This window comes from Anastrepha obliqua, chromosome 1 (assembly GCF_027943255.1).
Source record: "Anastrepha obliqua isolate idAnaObli1 chromosome 1, idAnaObli1_1.0, whole genome shotgun sequence".
Lineage (NCBI taxonomy): Eukaryota > Metazoa > Arthropoda > Insecta > Diptera > Tephritidae > Anastrepha > Anastrepha obliqua.
The window spans coordinates 124,816,427-124,836,555 of NC_072892.1; the positions used below are offsets into that span (position 1 = coordinate 124,816,427).

Sequence of the window (20,129 nt, forward strand, 5' to 3'; positions counted from 1 at the left end):
TCTACATGCGCTTTACACCGACATAGACAAAGCGCAGCGAATAAAGATGCAGCGGCTTCGGTGGCTGAGTCATGTCGACCGAATGGATACAAACGCTCCGGCTCTGAGAGTATTCGATGCGGTAACAGCCGGTGGTAGCAGAATAAGAGGAAGGCCTCCTCTGCGTTGAAAAGATCAGGTGGAGAAGGATTTGGCTTCACTTGATGTGTCCAACTGGCGCCGGTTAGCACGGGAAAGAAACGACTGCCGCGCTTTGTTAAAAAACCAAAACCGCGTAAGCAGTTATCACGCCAATCAAGAAAAAGAAGAAAAGAAAGGAATACGTTTTTGCTTGACTACTCCATTAAGAAATTTCCGATCAGGGGTACACCCTGAGGTGGCGTAATCTCTCCACTTCTGTGAAACCTAACTGTCAATAATCTTCTTCAAGAACGTGAATAAATGAGGCGATATCCATAAATGATATCTACATTTTCACTGATAGCCAAGCGGCGATAAAATTCCTCACAAAATAGTCGACAACCTCCAAGGTAGCCATGAAATGCCGCACATTTCTTAACGAAATGGCTGAGTCATTTCACCTAAAGGTAACATGGGTTGCTGGCTATCGCGACATTGAGGGTAACTGTAGAGCCGTTGAACTAGCGAGACTCGGCTCCAAATTGACCGATGGGTACATAGACAATGACATAGGAATACCCTTACAAACAAGTAAGCTACTCTATAGAGTAAGCTACTACTTGAAGAAATCGTAAGGAAAGCAAACGAAAAATGGCGTAATCAAGCCACCTGCAAAATCGCCCGTCAACTGTGGCCGACTCTCAATGCTAAACGTACAGAATCTCTGCTAAGCCAAAATAAACACAGTCTTAGCACACTGATTTCAGTCATAACGGAGCACTGCCTAATAGGTAGATACGCCCAAAGTATGGGTGTGCAAACACATGACTTCTGTAGAAGTTGTCTACATGAGGACGAGATAGAGACAATCTCGCACCTACTGTGCCACTGTCCTGCTATATCCAGACGTAGGTTTACTATAAGTAACTAAGTAATAATTTTACTAAGTAATAATTTTAATGAGTTGGAAGATCTCAGTTCTGCAGAAATCACAGATATTCTACAATTTTTGAAAGCACGCACTGGTTTTAAGAGAGATAGGGACAAGCTCCCCACGCGGCATCACAATGGGCTATGAGCCTGAGTGTGTCCCACAGGACAGCCGCTTGAACCTAACCTAATCTAACAATTGGGTAAGGTATATCCAGATATGAAGCATCAAGTGATTGATGTTTTTTTCTAAGAGCAATGGCTCCGCGGTGTGTAATCTCCGGTTACGATTATTCCTGCATCCAATAATAAATCGAAATAAATGAGTTAAATATTCACGCAATTAACTATGCCCAACACAGTTGCCTCATTTAAAAAAAAAACCCCGTTTCAATGCATTTGATGGCATCCTAAATCTACGATGACTGATTTTATCCCATGTAAACTTTTATAATACCAGGATATGCTTTCATTTTGCATTTATTTAAAAAATTGTATGAAAGTATAGACTTCCATTTACCAATTTGCTTATCATTAGAAATATATATATAAATACATATGTATGTAAATACACTTAATATTTAGACATGCGTAGATTTTTTACAAATAGTTATTTTTTTTTATGTAACCATATGTTAATACTTAATGTTAGGAGCTTTAAGATAGGATATAATTTGAATTAAATTAAGTTTTTATGTATATATGCACAAGATAAAATCTACAGCTAGAGTTATATTATAGAATCATTTTAAAGCCGTTTAAGAAAATTTTTTTAATACACAAATTTTCATTATTCTCAAATTATGTAAACTAAATTAAACACTATTCTAGCCCGATTTGCTATAAAAATAACGAAGTACACACCATTAATTAACGTTATATTTAAAAAATACAGCAATACTTTTCGATAGAAAAACTCTCACGCTACGATCAGCCATAGCTCAGCGTATAGCCCATATTTTCCATCAGTGTTTCCTTAATCGCCGGTTGAAGTGCTCGCTGCATGTAAGTGGTCAGCAGTCCACGAACACCCATTGAAAATATCTTCTCCAATTCGCTGGAGAAAGCATCGCCTGCCTCATCCCGATCGCGAACATTTTGCCGCTCCAACTCCTCCGAGATACGCTCCCCACTCATGTTACCATACAGATCCGCAAAAGCTCTTGCATCTGGTGCTATTAGATCTTGCAAGTCATCTGACACATTAAGTATGTCGTCATTGAAGCTGAACTCATCATTCCACGTCGATTGGCTCAAATGTTGCTGATAGGCACTCATGTCGCGTTTGGCGCGTAATTGCGTACGGTAAAAGTTCTCTTTATCGCGCTCATCATAAAACACCTCCTCCGCGGACTGTCTATCCATACGCCAGTGAGGGTCATAATCGCGACGGCTTGTTTTCTGATAATTCTCGCTACGTATATCGTAAGCATAAGGATTGTAGTATTTACGCCAGCGATTTCCGGATGTTTGTGTGTACGTTGAAGTAGTGCCTAGAATTACATGCGGCTCAGATAGTTGTATAACTGGCGGTTTGACAGTAGCCTGGTCGCCTGAATCATTGTCGAAGCCAAATCGACGCTTCGAATTTTGACGTAGTCTCACTCCTGAAGGTCCTTGACAGCCGTGTGCAAAAACTGATATAAACCCTGGCTCAGCAAAATGAGAGTCCGTACGCACGGAAGCAGCACCAATTCGTCGCGATTCCTCATTCGCAGCACTCTCAAAGCCAATGGGTATTGTACGAAATTCAATACCAGCCCGACGTAAACGTAGAATCATGTGACATTTACCACCAGTCGGCTGTAGCACCACTTTTCCACTTATTGTTAAATCCGGAAAAATTAGACGAGTATCCAGTGTTGAATTTTGTGTACTGAATCTACATTTGTCGACCTCGACCCAGCGTGTGGTTGTAGCTTTAGAAGGTAAACGCACTCTCAAATCCTCTACATCTACACTGGAGACGGCAGCTAATTTATGTGGTTGACGTTGATTGGATCCTGACGAAAATAGATCTTCTAGCCCTCCCGCGAATGGAGGTGGATCGGCATGCGGATGTCGTTGTATATTCTTTGCATAATAGCCTCTATCTCCACCAGAATAAAAATCATCTTCGGGATCACTGTTTTGACCGTAAAACGTTTGATACAATGTGTACGGAGTTTCGCCAGAAAATGACCTTGAACTTTTCGCTGGTATGCTACGTCGGCGCATATGTTCCAAAGCATTTTCTAAGCGACTGGAGCAGCGTTGTTGCTTGTATGGGTGTGCGATAACATCTGGAAGTGACAAAGATTCTGTTCAGTCAATAAATAGAAGTAAAATTAAAGCAATAAATAACATATAAAGATGTTTGAAAGTAATTCAACTTCTGTGCGTATTACTTTTATGATTTCTGAGTCAATAAACTTGTTTATAAAATTTCTCGAAAGAGGATTGACCGCAATTTAAATGAAACATGTTTAATCTTTTTCGTAAAGCTGAAATTGAGATCACAATTTTATATTTAATAGTTGTGCGGGAGCTGTAGCCGAATGGTAGGTGCGTAAGTGCGTAGGTTCAAATCTCTGTGCATACAGCAAACAGCAAACTGATAGAAAATAGTTTCTCCGAGTATATTTCTAGGGTTCAAAAACTCCTCATAAAAACTATCTGTCGTTCGGAGTCGACAGACTGTAGGTTTCTCCAATTGTGGAACAACATCAAGGCGCACACCCCAAATAGGAGGAAGAGCTCTGCCAAACACCTAACATAAGTTAAAGCGTCAATTGTTTATTTTATTTATTTTTAGTTGTGCTGCTCACTACCTGAATGCTTCCTACGAAATTTGGAATAAATACCTTCTGGGTTATAGTCATGTATATGTACATACTTACATACTATATGTATTAAAATCTGTTTGGTGTTTCTGCTTTGGTGCCTTCACAGATGCATTTGATTTTGGACATACATTTTATAAAAAATATCTGTAGAGCAGAAATGAAATTAAAAAATTGGCTTAGATTGAAATGAATTCAAACCAACATAATCGAAGATTTCCATTGGAGCAATCCAGAATGCATTTGGAGAAGTATTTTGAAGGAAGCTTTGACGCACCCCGCGTTATAACGCTATGAAAGAAGAAGAAGAATCCAGAATGCATTCAGGGAGGTTTGACGGATATTTTCTTTACCGATGGGTCCAATAATGAAATAGGGTCTGGAGCCGTATGCCACTTAAACGATAGTATTAAGTATCATAATGATATGGGGGAAATGGCAACTGTTTTCAAAACGGAAATTTTTACCATCCTGAATGTAGCCGAATGAATAATCGAGAGGAAATGGAGCGGAAAACAGATTAGAGTTTTCAGTGACAGTCAGCCTGCACTGAAGGCCCTGAAGAACGCGCAGCAAAACTCAAAGATTGTTCAAGAATGTAAGAAGAAGCTTAATTCTGTCGCAAGTTATGTCTTGTAGTTATACGGCTTCCAGGGCACACCGGTGTTCAAGGAAACGGTCAACCGCGGTTCCCCCATACGTATGCTATTTACATAAAGAGTTTAGTGCGCTGCAGATCTGCAAAGTGTTTTGTGATAAGTTCGAACAGAAAACTGTGAAACTTTCTACTAAAACTTAGAAGGAAAGACATTCGGTTGATGGTCGGCATCATTACAGGACACCACCCATGGGGTCAGCATATGACCACCATTGGAATCATTGAAGACCCGATGTGCCTATCTTGCTTGGAGGAGGCGGATAGCACTGAGCACTTTCTCTGTGAGCGTCCTGCCTTTGCTAGAGTAAGGCTACTAGTTTTGGATTCCGATGTTGTGTTCCTCTAAAACTAGAGGATATTTACAGATTTGCGAAAGAATCTGGAAAATTCTCAGGACTAACTACCTTTGTCTCTGCTTCTATTCTTTCCTATCTCTTTCTCTGATACTTTCCTCCTTCTCTCCTTGACTATCTCTCTTTCTCTCTTTCCAGAGCTCTAAATACAATGGACTTTTTATCCTGAGTGCTTTAGGAGCCACCAAATCTCTGGTCCGACCTATTTTAATTTCAATTTCAACATAATCGAAATCTAAAGGAATTACAAGTTGATTAATTTTTACTAAATAATAAAATAATAATTTTGAGGGATCGAAATCTTCATTTTGACCTTTACTTGTCATTCGATCCATTACTTGTCAGTTTGCATATTGCAGTTGTCAAGTTCACAAGTGTCAAATTTGATCGATGTTCGACGCTACTTGCAAAAATTATAAATCTTCCGATAGAGTGAATAATTTTGCGCCTTATAAATTTCGAAGAAATGCCGAAACAGTTTTCTATATTTAATTTTGCGACTTCCCGTTTTCAATTTGTTAAGAATTTATAACTCAAATTTAATACTTTGATATATCTTTTTGACATTATAAAGGCGTGCGACGGTAATAAGTATGAGTACAGTGCAAGACGAATCCACATGAGGTGACTTGGCTATAGCAGCGAATTTGTTTTCTTCTTTTCGATTTGTCTAGCTGAATGTCAAAGTGTCCTGCTTCTTTGTTTTTAACTTTTATGTTTATTTACATTCTCATTGATATTTTGACAATCCAACAGCTAAAAATAAAAGCAAAACTAATTTTATTAGCAAACTTCGGTGAATGAAAGTTTGCGGTCAAAATTAAAACACACTGCAGTATATAAAATCGCACACAGCGACAACGAAGTTCGTCTGACGAAAATCAGCTGTCAGCTAACAATTTGAATTATTCAAAAATAAGGGTATTCGTCTGTTGACTTTTGATGCATACGCCGATATTATTCACAACTTTCTGCTCGCTAGAAAATTCTGCTGTTTGTAAAGCGAAAAATAAATACATAATTGGCGCTCACACTTCTGTTAGGTGTTTGGGCGAGCTCCTCTTATTTTTGACGTGCGTCTTGATGTTGTTCCACAAATGGAGAGACCTACAGTTCTAAACCGATTCCGAATGGCTGATATTTTTTATTGGGAGCTTTTTCATGCCAGAAATACATTCGGAGATTTGTCACTGCCTGCTGAGAGGCGACCTCTTATAGCGGGTTTGCTGTTTCATGCACGGAGACTCGAACCTATGCACTACCGAATGGTAGTCACGCAGAGACTTTGTTTAAAGCCGCTTATCTCACAAGCGATTTACTTAGGTTAGTGCTTCCAAATGTATGTAAGTAGGATATTTTTTTATTACTTTTCATACTTTGTGATGAGGAGCAGTACGTCTGCCCCACGACGGTATCAAACTGTTTTATATATTTTCAGGCGAGACTCCATGTCAGACTCATTGTCAGCACGAAAATAAAGCAGTTCTGTCAAATCTTAAGCGATGTTTGGTTTTATTCACTACTCGCCCAGGAGTTGGTGAATTCAAATCGGCCATTTTAAATGTTGTTGTTAAATTCGCCTTAGTACGCAATGCATTAAGAGAAAACCCACCGATTGTGACTAAATTTAGAAGATGAAATAAAATATGCAATAAATAAAAAATTATCGGCTCCCATTTACAGAGATATAGAGAAAAAGTCAACCAAAGGAGCAAAAAATTACGAGTTATCCCGTAACTTAACACGAACTTTCTTCTTAATTCAAATTGCACCAAATTTTAATCCATTATATATTCTATGGAATATACTTATATTTATATATGAATATGAGAATAAATCGTGGGGTACGAACTAATAGTGGTTAGGCCAAATATACTATACATTTCAAAGTATATTTTGCAAGCAGGTATGTCATACCCTGTCAAATTTTTTGAAAGTTACAATAGGCCGACATCGTTATTAAACTATTTTACTCACTTTCAATATCATCTGATTAAATACATTAAAAATTTCACAAGTTCATTAAGCTGGTTTTCTTCCTTTTTGGCGGAAACTAAGGGAGCATCGGAGAATTTTGGCCACAATTTTCTATATCATTTGATGCAATATCCCCTTCACTTAAAATGCCTGCAGGGTCCAATTCATCAAACTCCGCCTGACGTAGCCCTACAGTTGAGTGCCAGCTTATTTCTCATAACCTTAGCTATTCGCTTGTAAGCTCAACATACCATGGCTTACGGTAAGCAAGGACTAGGGTCCTATTAATAAAAGGTTTTCTCTACCCAAAGCCTTCACTACTTTGTTCTCAGATAGATGGTTATAACCTGGGGCCCATATGAGTCGGATGCGATTGTGCATTCCTAGCAAATTTAATTTCTTGATACACTCAAAGGCTAATGAGCATTTAGCCTTAGAGGATGACTATTGGTCAGAATGGCGATTAGCTCATTCTGGAGATTAGGCAGAAATTTGATCTCTGCATATATAGAAATGGCATATGCTTCGCTTCGAAGAAACTAGGATAATGCCCTATAGGCACAGACAGTTTTATTTTTGAGAAATGTAAACTTTTTTCAGAGAGAAGTAATGTTGTCGGAAAAATTAACGAAAAGGTCTTTCACAAGTGACGCCTAGATGTCAGTAGTCGGTATGTCGTAGATAGATGTCCTAGACAGTACCTTTGACATTTGCCAAGTAGACAGATGTACAATTTTACAACATAGAACAACTCGTTAAAATTATTGAAAATTATTATGAAAATGGTCGATCTTTAAGAACAACCATGTCGCAAAATTCATAATTTTTTTATGGAAATAATAGTCCGAATAAGTCGACAATTCAAAGGTCGGTGAACAAATTTCAAGAAACTAGTCCTGTCGAGAATAGAAAGAGGACTGGCAGACTAAAAATTTTACATTATGTTGAGAATATTGCTGCTATAGCGCAAAGTGTTGCTGAACAGCCTTCAACATTGATATCTCGACGTTCTCAACAATTATGCATTCATTAATCGACTGTTTGGCGAAATTTATCTGTAGACGTTCATGGTTCATGGTGAGCATTTAAATGATGTAGTTTTTCAGCCGCTGTAACCGAATGGGTAGTGCGTGACTACCATTCGGAAATGCGTAGATTCCAATCTCCGTGCACGAAACTCCAAAATGGAAAAGTTGTTTTAAAAGCGGGCGCTCCTCCGCAGGCAATGGCAAATCTCCTAGTGTATTTCTGCCGTTCGGAGTCGGCTTAAAACAGTAGGTCCCTCCATTTGTTGAACAACATCAAGACACACACCACAAAATGGAGGAGAAACTCGGCCAAACGCCCAAAAAGGGTGTAAGCGCCAATTATAAATATATTATATATATAGTTTTTCACAAATAATTGTTGGGAGCCATACTTTGAATAAAAATAGTGAAACCTAAAAGAATCTAAATTTTACATGTTTTATTCTAAAACAACAACTAGGCCCGTCTTTTGAAACAGCCTTTATTTCATGTATCTATATTTCACATTTTTCAAGCCACTAGCATAAAAAAAATTTAGATTTAATAAATATATGTATGCATGATATTCATTTATCTTCTTCATCCGGCAGCCTTTGGATTATTTTCACAGAATTTTCTATTTCTGTATAATACTCACGTGGCCATGTTAAGACCTCTTATTTCGAGATTAATTATCTCCATTAACTAAGTTAAATTCGTACTGTTAAGAAATTTTTTATTCACAAGATAAACTGCAACTAAATTACTTGATGCTATGCACACAAGGCCACCATTTACATATTTAATAACTCTTCGTCAGAAGATTTCGCAGTCGAATTAAATTAATAAAAATCAATTAATTTTATTTAGATACCTTCGGATTTGCTTAGTAGAATAACATATAGGAATAAAAATATTGCTTTCGGAAATGGCACGGGGCACTCTTTTTTCGTTATCATTTTATTTATATATATTTTTTTATCACACAACACTTCAAATCAAACACCAAAAATTTTGTCTTTAAAATTTTTTCGTATTTTTTATAAGTATTATATTGAGTTTTAAAACAAAGCTTTGATTTGTCTCAATTGCGCAAAATTATATTTAAGCTAGACCATTCCGTTCTCCTCTGTTGCACTGCCGAAAATGGAATCAAAAGTGGCACGTTGGATTGTAAAGCCTCAACATAGTGCCGAAGAAGTTTAAGACCATTTCGTTGTGCTTCTTATACATAAATTCATACAAACGCCAGCGCCACTGGAACCAAAAGCTACCAGTATATGTAAGTATGTATATGCGCAAGCGCAAACGAAAATTTGTATAGCTTAAGCCAGTGTCACTCACTGCCTCATTGTCGTCACTTCCATTATTGTTGTTGCACCATCACCAAAGTCTTCAGTGAAAGTGTTTTCCACAACAAATATCCATTGTAGCTTGTACAGATGTATATGTAGGTATGTACATATACATACACATATATATATGTATAAGTATGAATATAAGTGTGAGCCTGTTCAGTGGCGTTTTGTGAGACTTCATAAAAGGGGAACACTTATTTTTTCTTTTTTTGGTTACTAATTTTTGTATGCGACAAAAACTTGAAGAATGAGCTGACAATTTGTGATTAAATGGCGCATTATTGAGACGTTGATTCCCAATACAAATGCTGTCAAAAAGTCAATAAGGATATTGGCAGAAAAAACGTTCTCCAGACTGAACCTGTCTTGATTAAATCATTAAAGGTAACGATTTAAATTTCGTCCAAGTCATTTCATAGGTGCCTATATAGTAGTTTGGTGGGAATAAATTCTATTATTTTCTCGGTACATGTAAGTAGAAAGTATCGATTAAACAATTTAAAGTTTAAGCTCTTTGTCAAGGTGACATTTCATACCAAAAAATTCTTTTGCTGTTTTTTATTTGTTCCATTCAGTTGTGAGTTACAGGCTGTTAACAATGAAAATCAACGAAGAGAAAATTCTGTACATTTTACAGTTTACACTTTTTAAGGTGACGATACTATAATACTAATTAGGTGTAATTTTGGTTTCATCGATTCCGTTCAGGCATTTTTGATGTTAAAGAAAATTTTGACAATGTCGATAAAGTCATAGAAATAATCGAAGTTGACCGGCATGTTGGTAGTCGTAGCATCGTTCAAGAGCTAAATATCGCCCGTAAAACACTTTTAAACCATTTGCGCAAAAATAATGCATTTCTTTTTCCCCAAACTAATATTTAATATACGCAATATATTCAAGAAAAAGTATAGCCACTATCATTAGCTATAATGGCAGCACATCTTTGAGTCTTACTATGTGCTAATTTCCTCACAAGTTTGAACAGCGAAGGCCAATCCGACAGTTCAATCCCATTTTGCTGTTTCCATTCTACACGCCCTCAGCTTTGACGCACGGGATCTTCGCAGCTGACGGCAATAATGTTTTTTGGCAAACTTCTTTTACCAAAACTGAATTGAAATTGATGGTTAGCATAGATAAACGGTAAAATCCTGTTTAGGAGAAGCAGTCCTGAAGATAAATCTTAACTGGATGCTTAACAGTTTGTTGAAGTTGTCGATTATCAGCAGTAAAAACGAAAAATTCTTCCGTGAATATTGCGTTTGTCCAATTCCGTTCTTAATTTGCCTTAGCCCATGCAAGTATTTTTTCAATGTGTGATAATGAGAACAGCAGCTTTTTAATGGGCTCCAGAATTTGAAGTCTTCTACAAATAATTGACCTCGAATCGTGTCTTTGGATATATTAACACCACTTTTCCTTAAAACTGCTTCAGCTTCATGCAACGAAGAACGCGGCATTCTCACAAATAAATTAATGATCTTCTGATTTTGCTTGGGAGAGGTATTTTTTACGGTTTTTTTTTTATAAGAGAAATTTATGTATGAATTCTGCCGCTCACGCAAGGAATAATTACATTAATTTAACTTTGAACTTGAGATCCCAATACTAGATTTACATTCAAAGTTAAAACATAGGAATGCTATACGCCACTCTGTGTATATTTCCCTATGACCTATTGTATATATGATTAATTTTTTATTTATTAATTTTTTAGTTTTATTGCAGGGAATTAAAAAAAAAAAAATTGGAAAAGCCAAAATTCAAAATTTTTATAAATAATTAAAAGCTATATACTAAAAATTAGAACAATTTATTTAAATCTATATATAAACGATAAAAATAATTAAAATTAAATAAAAACAAACTTTAAAATTTTACTAGTAACTCTCAAAAATCAATGCTACAGAAGCCGAGTGTTTTGGTTTCGATTCCCACTATGGGCATGAAATTAAATCAAATTATGCAAAAAGTTTTTTCTAGTACCCATCTCTTAGTAGGAAATGCGGAGCCCCGAGTGTATTTCTGTCATGAAAAATCTCATGTAGGTTACTCCATTTGTCAATAGCAGCAGATTTTAGAAGGAGTTCTTCCAAACACCTAACAAATCGTGTAAGTAAAGGCAAAGAAGTAAATATGATATTTTTTTAGTATTGTAAAAAATATTATTTTTCATTCTAGAATGTAAAAATATTAATATAATGAAATACAACTGTAAAATTGTGATACTAAAAATATTAATAATATTATGTCAGCGGTGATGTCTGTAATTGTGCCCAAAGTACCCCTCAGCAGTCGAAAAAATACCAGCACGCGTACATACATATACTTATGCTTATGTGTGTATGTATGTTCACCCACTCAATGGAATGAAAAACTTTGGGCCTTTGGCGGTTGTACGAGTGCATGTTTTTTTAGTGTCTTTTTTCACATACATACATACATGCACAAAACACCAGCACAAAAATTTACTCCCTTCCGCCACCCACATATGACGATCATGCGATCACAAATGCATAGATGTTTGTAAGTCCAAATAAACATATGTACGTACGAGTATTAGTTTAATTTGAAGAAAGATTTTCCCATTCAGTCTGCGCACCATTACGGATCTCTTGCACACATACTCGTGCATACAAATAATGGTGAGAAAGTACGCGATATAGGAATGTACATACACAGATATGAAAGTGACTATGGTGCAAATAGATTAAAGGCTATAATATAATTAAAATCTCATATTTTTATGTACACACGAATATATCTGGGGATTTTTGGTGAAACAACTTATGTGACTTTAAGAGGTTTTGCTTTTGGGTCTATAAGTTCTGGGCTTGAATCGTAACATACACAATTTGTTACTTAAAGATTAATTTTTTGTATTATGATCTGTGTGAAGGTATCGTAATTCGATATGAAGACATATAGGACATGCATATGTAAATGTATGCCATCGTTCGAAATATCATTCGCACATAAACTATCAATCGAGCGCTAATGAATTGAATCAAAAATGTAAGTAAATTGTTAAAATAAGTATACAAACAAAGTTTACTTTTACTAGGAAGAATTTGAACAAATTAAGCCCTTGCCAAAAGGAAACTATTTGCCGAATACCGCTCAAAGCGGTACAACTACTAATTGACTGTGGAAGCACCTGTCTAGGCAAATAAATGCTGAAGTTTCCAAGTTGTGGAGGAAGGTATACATAATAATATGTAAGTATTTTGCTTATCAACAACATAAGACGAAGAAGAAGCTTTCCATTAGCTAGGCTGCTAAGCAGCAGACTGGAGCAGTGCCATACAGCGAGAAGCAGAACTGTTACTAAGGAGTAGATAATTGATGCCGCCGGGCTTGAAGCTTATGTTGAAGGCAACCCCACTCCCTTGGAACCCGCGCTCCACCTCAACCTTAGCGGGTAAGTCTAGATGAACCATCACTTCCACGCAACATAAAGCCCCATGAAGCAAAGGTTAGGTTAGGTTGACCTGGCTGGTTGAAAGCCATTACTTAGACCTATTGGTCCTTAGTGGTACCAGATGGAGCTAAACCCTTACGTTCTTGTAATAAGCCTGCGTCTATTGCGAATCTAAGCTCTGAAGCTCTAAACCCGAGAGACATTCTAACCTCTCATAGTGTAGAGCTCCTAAACATTTCATTCGGGTTCTAGTTAATGCAGGGCAACACATAGAACAAATTGTGGTCTGTCAGTATAACTACGATAATTCTGCTTTCCTTTCTAGACAGGGCTAGTACGAATCTGGCGTATTTATCTGCATTCTGTGTACATATGATTTTCGCGGTTTTGCAAGTGGCTAGATTATTCCACCTCCTGTCTATCCGTATTTTCATGTCCGCAGCGATTCACGGTATACCGTATGTAAGCGGCGCTTTTGTCAATCTCATGTACAATTTCGTTTCCTGTAATGCCCCTATGTCCGGGTACCTAATAGATACATAACCGTCTGTCTGCGACTTCTGCGTGAAACAAAACTCCACACCGAAAAAGTGCGACTGATGAGAAATTGGTATTGCATTATATGTATGAATGAGTTTGCTCTTCGACCTCATGGTCTTTTCAGTTCCATGAAAAATTGTTACTGCTCCAATTAATTTTAAGTCGGATTCTTGCTTCCAAAGAAACTAGTCCCGAAACAGAATTGTAGTGAGACAGCAGGTAACGGCTTGACGGATGATGATCAGCTGATCCACAACCGTCGGAAAATTCGGTCGCTTTTGTGGTTACAATAAAATTAATTTTTTAGTGAAATCTTTTCGTTTGTTATATTTGTGAAGCAACCTTGACGCTCATTGTTAAAAAAAAACACCTTATTTCTAAATTATTGATGTGTGGCATTTTCTACGAGCTTCAAAAAGGGTGACCGTTGTTGCATAAAAATCTCATACCCAACCATATTTTCCGGCCTCCCCCCTTAACTGGATGAGTATACGATATTCGAGAGTGAAAAAATCTACTCATAAACAAAAAACCATCTGCCATTCATAGGCAGCATAAAACTACAGAACTCCCCATTTGTGGAAAAATTCCAAGACGCACACCTCAAATTTGAGAAGGAGCTCGGAGTACAATGATGATAAGTTTCGAGTCCTGATTTATAAAAGAATAATTTAGTATATTTTTAAACTTGTATTAAGTTGGGTACTTAAGCTACAGCTAAACATGATTGATTGGTTAAATATTTCGCGAAAAGAAAGTTAAATTACTGACATAAAAAATCTCAAAATCGACTTAAGTTGTTTTATCAGAAGAGCAAAGATATATTTGAGTTGCTAATACATTTTTTGTGGGAGGTTAGTGTATTATATAATTTGCAAATTTATTATGTATATATGTAGAAAATGCGAATTTTTAATGTCGCATGTTGTGCGTAAAACGCATATTTCGCAATCCATTATCCAATTTTCCAGGGGAAAGAAATGATTAAATACCAACAATTTTGTAACAAAAGTCCATATGTAATTTTGTTGCTTCATAAATCATTAGTTAGTTATTCATTAAAACTTCCAATTTCATTGTAGCACTATTTTAAGGAGTTTTTAAAATAAGTTAAAGCAAATATTTTTTAATACAGCATTTTCTGCGAATTTTTTTTCTTATTTCCACATTCTCGATTCACATATGCTGACTCTCTTCATATGCAGCTAATATCAACTGGGCTATATTTCAAATCCACGATGGAAAGAATAATAAGATGGCAACGATCGTGATACCGCTACTTTGCTCTCAGAATCGCTGTGTGTGTGATGCCGCACTTGTGAAATTTATTCGTGCATTGTTTGTGTAATTTCTTCCTCTTCTTGTATTCTTCTTGGCATTCTCACATATCTCTCATGCAACTGCACCAACACGCATTCTCTGATGGGCGCAGTCTTGTTGCTATGATTCTATGTTATTAGCTATAAAATAACAATCTTAAAAAATGAAAAAATAAGATATTTCTGTAATTAGGATAGCAAATTTTCTCAAATAATTTATACGACAAACAAATTTCGAGAAATGGGTGCTTAGCCGCTCTTATTTAAATAAAAATAAGTTCCAGCATTAACAACATAACAGCCCGCTGTTAGTTCTGTCTCTGTTAAAAGATGAATAAGGAAGCAAAGCAAATTGGACTGATGGTGAACGAGGCGAATTACCTCCTGTTATCAAACAAACACTCGGCGCACTCGCGTATCGGTGCCTACAGTACCGTTGGCAGTTATGATTTTGAAATAGGAAGGGACTCCATTTATTTACAAACCAGCATTAGATTAGGTTAGGTTGGACTTGGTTGATCTTATAGATAGCACATAGACCAGAAATTGATCCATAGTGATACCAAGTTTTTCTATGGAGAATTTAAAACTTTATATCATATTTTGTTTTTAAGTAGGCTACTAATTTTTTGACGTGATAACGTCTTATAATTTGATTTAGCCTGGTGCACGCACGAAAAAATGTGTCGTTATCTTGCTCAATGGTCGTTATCTTGCTCAATCGTCGTTACCTTGCTCATGGTCGTTACCTTGCTTGAACTGCAAGCGAAAGCGCGGAACGAACGACAAAGAGCACAATCGGCCCCCGCATTCGGCAACATTCGACATCTGGCGTTCTCCTACTTGAGTGAGCATACATAAATATGTATGTATATGCGCATATGTATATAAATTCACATATTTGTATTTGCATATGCCTTCTTCCTGTGTGCTTGGTAATGAACCATTTCTCTGTTGAGAATAGGACGTTGAGAGGAAAAGTAGGAGTGTTTCGAGAGAAATGTTTCTTGAAAAAGTCAAATCGATGATGGTGCCTCTTCGTGTTGTTGACTTATTAACGTCTGATGCACAATCGAAATTGAGCATATCTTTCATGAATTTGATAAATGTTTCGTCATTTTTCACGTTTGTGTAAATGTAACTTGACCTATTCCATTGCGATTCCATTTACCTCCTTCTCAATATCCATACAAAATATCTATGAAACAAATAAAATTAAAATTTTGTTTTGAAAATTGCAATCATTACATCAGTATTTTCTTATGACGTTGTCACGTTAAACTATCGTCAGTAAACCGACTTTACAGACAACCTCTTTTTTATCTGCCACACTTCCTAACCTAAACAGTTTATTCGTACTTTGCTAAGTGGAGGGCAGGGGCAGAGTAAGTGTTTCTCTCGCTTTGATTTCGTTACATACATATTTTGTATGTATCAGTCTTCATTAGCTTCAGTTTGGAGCCAGCAACAACACCGATAATAATTTTAAACTGAAGAAATCTGACGGAGAATCACTCTTGCCAACAAATACTGCTGAGTAGTCATATCCTCTCTTGACGAGCAAAACTAACACTCAATACGCGTCCACTCTCATCATACGCGTCCTAATGTATGGCGCAGAAGCTCGGACGATGGCAACATCCAATGAGGCAATCTTTGGAATGTTTGAGAGAAAAATTGAGGGGAAATTTTTTGGAGCCTTGCACATTAACGTTGGTGAGTATAGTACGCGATGGATATAGTGATGGACATATACATTGTGTAGTGAATAAAGATACTGCGGCTCCGCTAGTTAGGTCGTATCACCCAAATGGATAAAAATGCTACGGATCTCAAAGTATTATCTGCGCTATCAGCTGGTGACAGCAGAGGAAGAGGAAGGCATTCTTTCCGTTGCAAAGATCAGGTAGAAAAGAACTTGGCTTCACTTGGTGCCCTCCTGGCGTCAGTCTAGCATAAGAAAGATAGACTGGGGCGAAGATGAAGAAGTAAAGGTTGATTAATTTTGAGGTATCGGATTTTAAAGTGAAACAAAACAACAAGAATTTAAATTGATTAGACTATCTTTATTATTTTTGTGTAGAACCATTTATGACATTTATTTCTTAAAGGTAATCCCGTCTATAGATACAACTGCGCCGTAATTCGGACATCCGTAAAATCCAATTTTGAATTACTCGCTGGAAAACTTCGGTCGGTATCTCGTGAATAACTTCAGTAATGTTTGCTTCCAATGTCTCAATCGAAGATGGTTTCTTCCAAAGTATTTAGATTTTACATACCCCTACAAATAAAAGTTGAAAATTGTGCTTTCCCACGATCTTGTTGGCAAATTCACTGGTCCTAGACGCGACATATGTAAATTGATCATCGAAACGACGACGCAGGTAATCCAGTAGGGGCTGTATGGCAAATATTGTGGAGATCACGGACTTGAATTTTCGGTACCATTCACTGTTACATTGGCGCCACCCTCGTCTTTGAAAAAACATGGTTTACAACTATTTGAAGGTCACCTTAAGCTCCTGGGCGATGCTACGACTATTGACATGCCGGTCAACTTCGCTTACTTCTGTAATTTTACCGATATTTTCGACAATATCGACATTTCTCTAACATAAAAATGTCTAAATGGAATCGATGAAACCAAAATTGCATGTAATTTGCTGTTACAGTAACGGCACCATAAACACCACTCACAATTTCAGCAAGCTAGGTCGCATTTTCACCTTTATGATAGAAAAATTGTAAAATGTACAGAATTTTCTCTTTGTAGACTTCCATTGTTAACACCCCATAACTCAAAACTGAATAGAACAAACAAAAAACAGCAAACAAATTTGTTTAGTGTGAAATGTCACCTTGACAACGAAAATAAACTTTAAATTGTTTGATCGATACTTTACGAGTCATCTACCAAGAAAATAATGGATTTCTATTTCCCCAACCTAATACAAGTTGATATATTATAATTTATCGAGCTAAAATCAAATAAGTTAATTTGTTAACAGTTTGCAGATGCTCTCACGCAAATGACGAGTATGCACGCATTCGCATTCCTTTTTGAAAGTGTGACTTTAACATTTATTGTCATTTTTATAATTACCGTGCAGAAGTATGTATGTATGTGCGTATGTACATAAAACTTCAACGGCATTTGGGCACTCTTCCATACGCAAACGCACTCATTCAAATGTACATACAAATACTGCCAAGCTTAGATGGAGTTGCCGCTAATTTTGATGTTTTGTTAAAGAGTTTCGGTTGTAACAAAAGAAGCGCGTGTCATAGCGTTGCACCTGGTTGACTTTGAGATGATTAAACCCACGAACAAGTTATGCTCGGAATGTTTTTGTGCACTTTTCGCTTTAGATACGTACATACATGCATATAAATATGTACATACACATGTACATAGGTATGTATGTATATAGTATTGTAAAATGTGTTTTGTTAATTCTAGAAAGGCAAAAAATGTTGCTAAACGATTGTTTCACAATAAATTTCTAATAAAAGTTATTTAGAAAAACATTTGAATGAGTAGATAAAAATTCGTGTTTCCATGAATGTGTTTCTTCATATGTATGCAATTTTTTATAACTACATGCGTTTATGTGCGTTTGGCATTCATTACACAAAAATATGGTAATGAACTAGTTTGCAGCCCGGGTGCCAAATGGTTGACATAAAATATTAATTCACCTTTGTTTATAAAGTGTCTGCAATTGAGTGCCAGTTTTGGTGGGCGCCAGATTTATATGTATCATATATAGGGGAAACTTTAGAATTTGGAATGTCTAGTAATAAATTTTATACCAAATAAAAGCTAATTGTATATTTTGTTTACAATTTCTCGATTTCTCATTACAAATTTTCGCCTTTCTTTTTTTTTGTAATGCGTGGATTTTGATTTGTCATTTATCTTTATGGTGGCGTTGAGACTATTTGTAATAAAATAAATTGTGTGCCATTGCTTTATGAATATTATAGAGATTGTTAAAAAAGTCTCGTTGCACGCTCGCTCTAACAAATGATAAAATGATCTACAAGATGAAGTCAAAAATAAACACGACTGATCTAAAATAGAAACAACAAGAGCTTTGTTCTGATAGTTTCGTTTGTTCTAAATAGTCCCTTTGCGCGATCTAAAAGCTTTTCGAAAGAGTGTTTCAGGTCATTGACAGAAATTCCCTTCAGGATGGCGGTACAAGCCTTTTGGATGACCTCTACGGTCGCAAAACGTTTTTCTTTCATGGCCAAATGCAATTTTCCGAATAGGTAGAAGTCACAGGGAGACATATCAGGCGAATACGGTGAGTGATTGATGGTTAAAATGCGATTTCTGGTCAAAAAATCAGTCACAAGAGTGGATCGATGAGATGGGGCATTACCATGCAATAAGTGTTAGCTTCCTCCTTCGCGCTATTCAGGGCGAATTCAACGAAAGCGATGCAACAAACGCTTCACAACGCCAAGATAAAAAATTGCATTGACGGTTTGCCCATTGGCACGAACTTCTTGTGGACAACTCCCTTGGAATCGTAAAAACAAATGAGCATCGACTTGATTTTTGACTTCTCTAAACACGATTTTTTGGATGGTGGCTCGTCTGAGGCCTTCCATTCGGCACTTTGCCGCTTAGTTTCAGGATTATGTTGGAAACACCACGTTTCATCACCCGTTACAATGTTGTAAAGGAAGTTCTCGTCTTTTCTCGCCTCTTTAATAATGTCTTTCGAATGTTGAATTCTGAGCAATTTTGGTCCTTACTTAGCCGAGCTTCTCCTCCATCTTGAGGTTTGCTCCATTTTTATGTCTAAGTACATACATTTTTATATCTAAGTACATACATCGATCCCTTTAGATTTCGTCACCTTTTCCTAATGTTAAAAATTTCAAGTTTCGAAAGGTATATTTGATTGATTTCTAATATTCTAAATTCTTACAATTTAATTATTGATTTAGTGCCATGAAGAAGGTCTTGATTGCAATTGAAGGGATATTTGGTACATATGTATATACATTTAACCTGTTTGGTATGATTTTACCACTTTTTCCGAAAAATAATTATTTGCGAAATTTGCCTAATTGAAATTTCTCCAAGAGCGTTAAAAGTTAAAGTTCGAAAAATAAAATTTTACCTATAAATAGACAGTATGCTTTCATATGCACACATTATTTGTACTAACTATGTACTACCTATATACATATGTATATTTGTGCAAGTATGGTATTATTAAAATAACGTACATATCTGCTCAAGCTTTTAGCCATTTAAGAATGGGGGAGGTTAATAATTCAAGAGTAGAATTCACTAACACATTTCAACGATATTCGTATTGTTATTTTTCCTCAACCAATTTTAATGTTTTTGCTATGCGCTAACCCATTTCATAACGAAAATCGATAAGATAAAATCAGCAGTTTCGGTTAACAATTCGATTATCGCAAACTAAACGACAACAATTTTGGTGTGGTTAAATCAAACGATAAAATAAGAATAAGTGATTTTAATTAAAACACTGAGATTACATTACCAAAAAATTATTAATTATTTGGTTTTTAATTTATCGCGTAGAATGGAACAGTAAATCGACGTTCGCTCTGAGATGTGGCCAATC

At 36.3% G+C, this 20,129-nt stretch overlaps 2 protein-coding genes across 2 annotated transcripts in view; one reads left to right on the forward strand and one right to left on the reverse strand.

Moving 5' to 3' along the window:
• Positions 1 to 1,980: 1,980 nt before the first annotated feature.
• LOC129237117 (uncharacterized) lies at positions 1,981 to 8,826 on the reverse strand. Its single transcript, XM_054871572.1, has 2 exons — positions 8,742 to 8,826; positions 1,981 to 3,332 (listed from the first exon to the last, which is right to left on the reverse strand). The coding sequence occupies exons 1-2, from the start codon at positions 8,824 to 8,826 to the stop codon at positions 1,981 to 1,983; spliced, it is 1,437 nt and encodes a 478-aa protein (XP_054727547.1).
• Positions 8,827 to 9,067: 241 nt separating this feature from the next.
• The window catches only part of LOC129237119 (uncharacterized), a 28,646-nt gene continuing 17,584 nt past the window's right edge, over positions 9,068 to 20,129 (forward strand). Inside the window, exon 1 of the mRNA XM_054871588.1 lies at positions 9,068 to 9,149. The gene's annotated coding sequence lies outside the window, so the exon portion shown is untranslated. The remainder of the gene's footprint in view (positions 9,150 to 20,129) is intronic.

Bases quoted from the DNA above. Each gene is read 5' to 3' on its own strand.
- LOC129237117 (XM_054871572.1), bottom strand. From the start codon at position 8,826: ATGATAACGAAAAAAGAGTGCCCCGTGCCATTTCCGAAAGCAATATTT. The intron at 3,333-8,741 runs GTATCTAAATAA...TGTCACTTCCAG, and splicing joins TCTACTAAGCAAATCCGAAG to ATGTTATCGCACACCCATAC.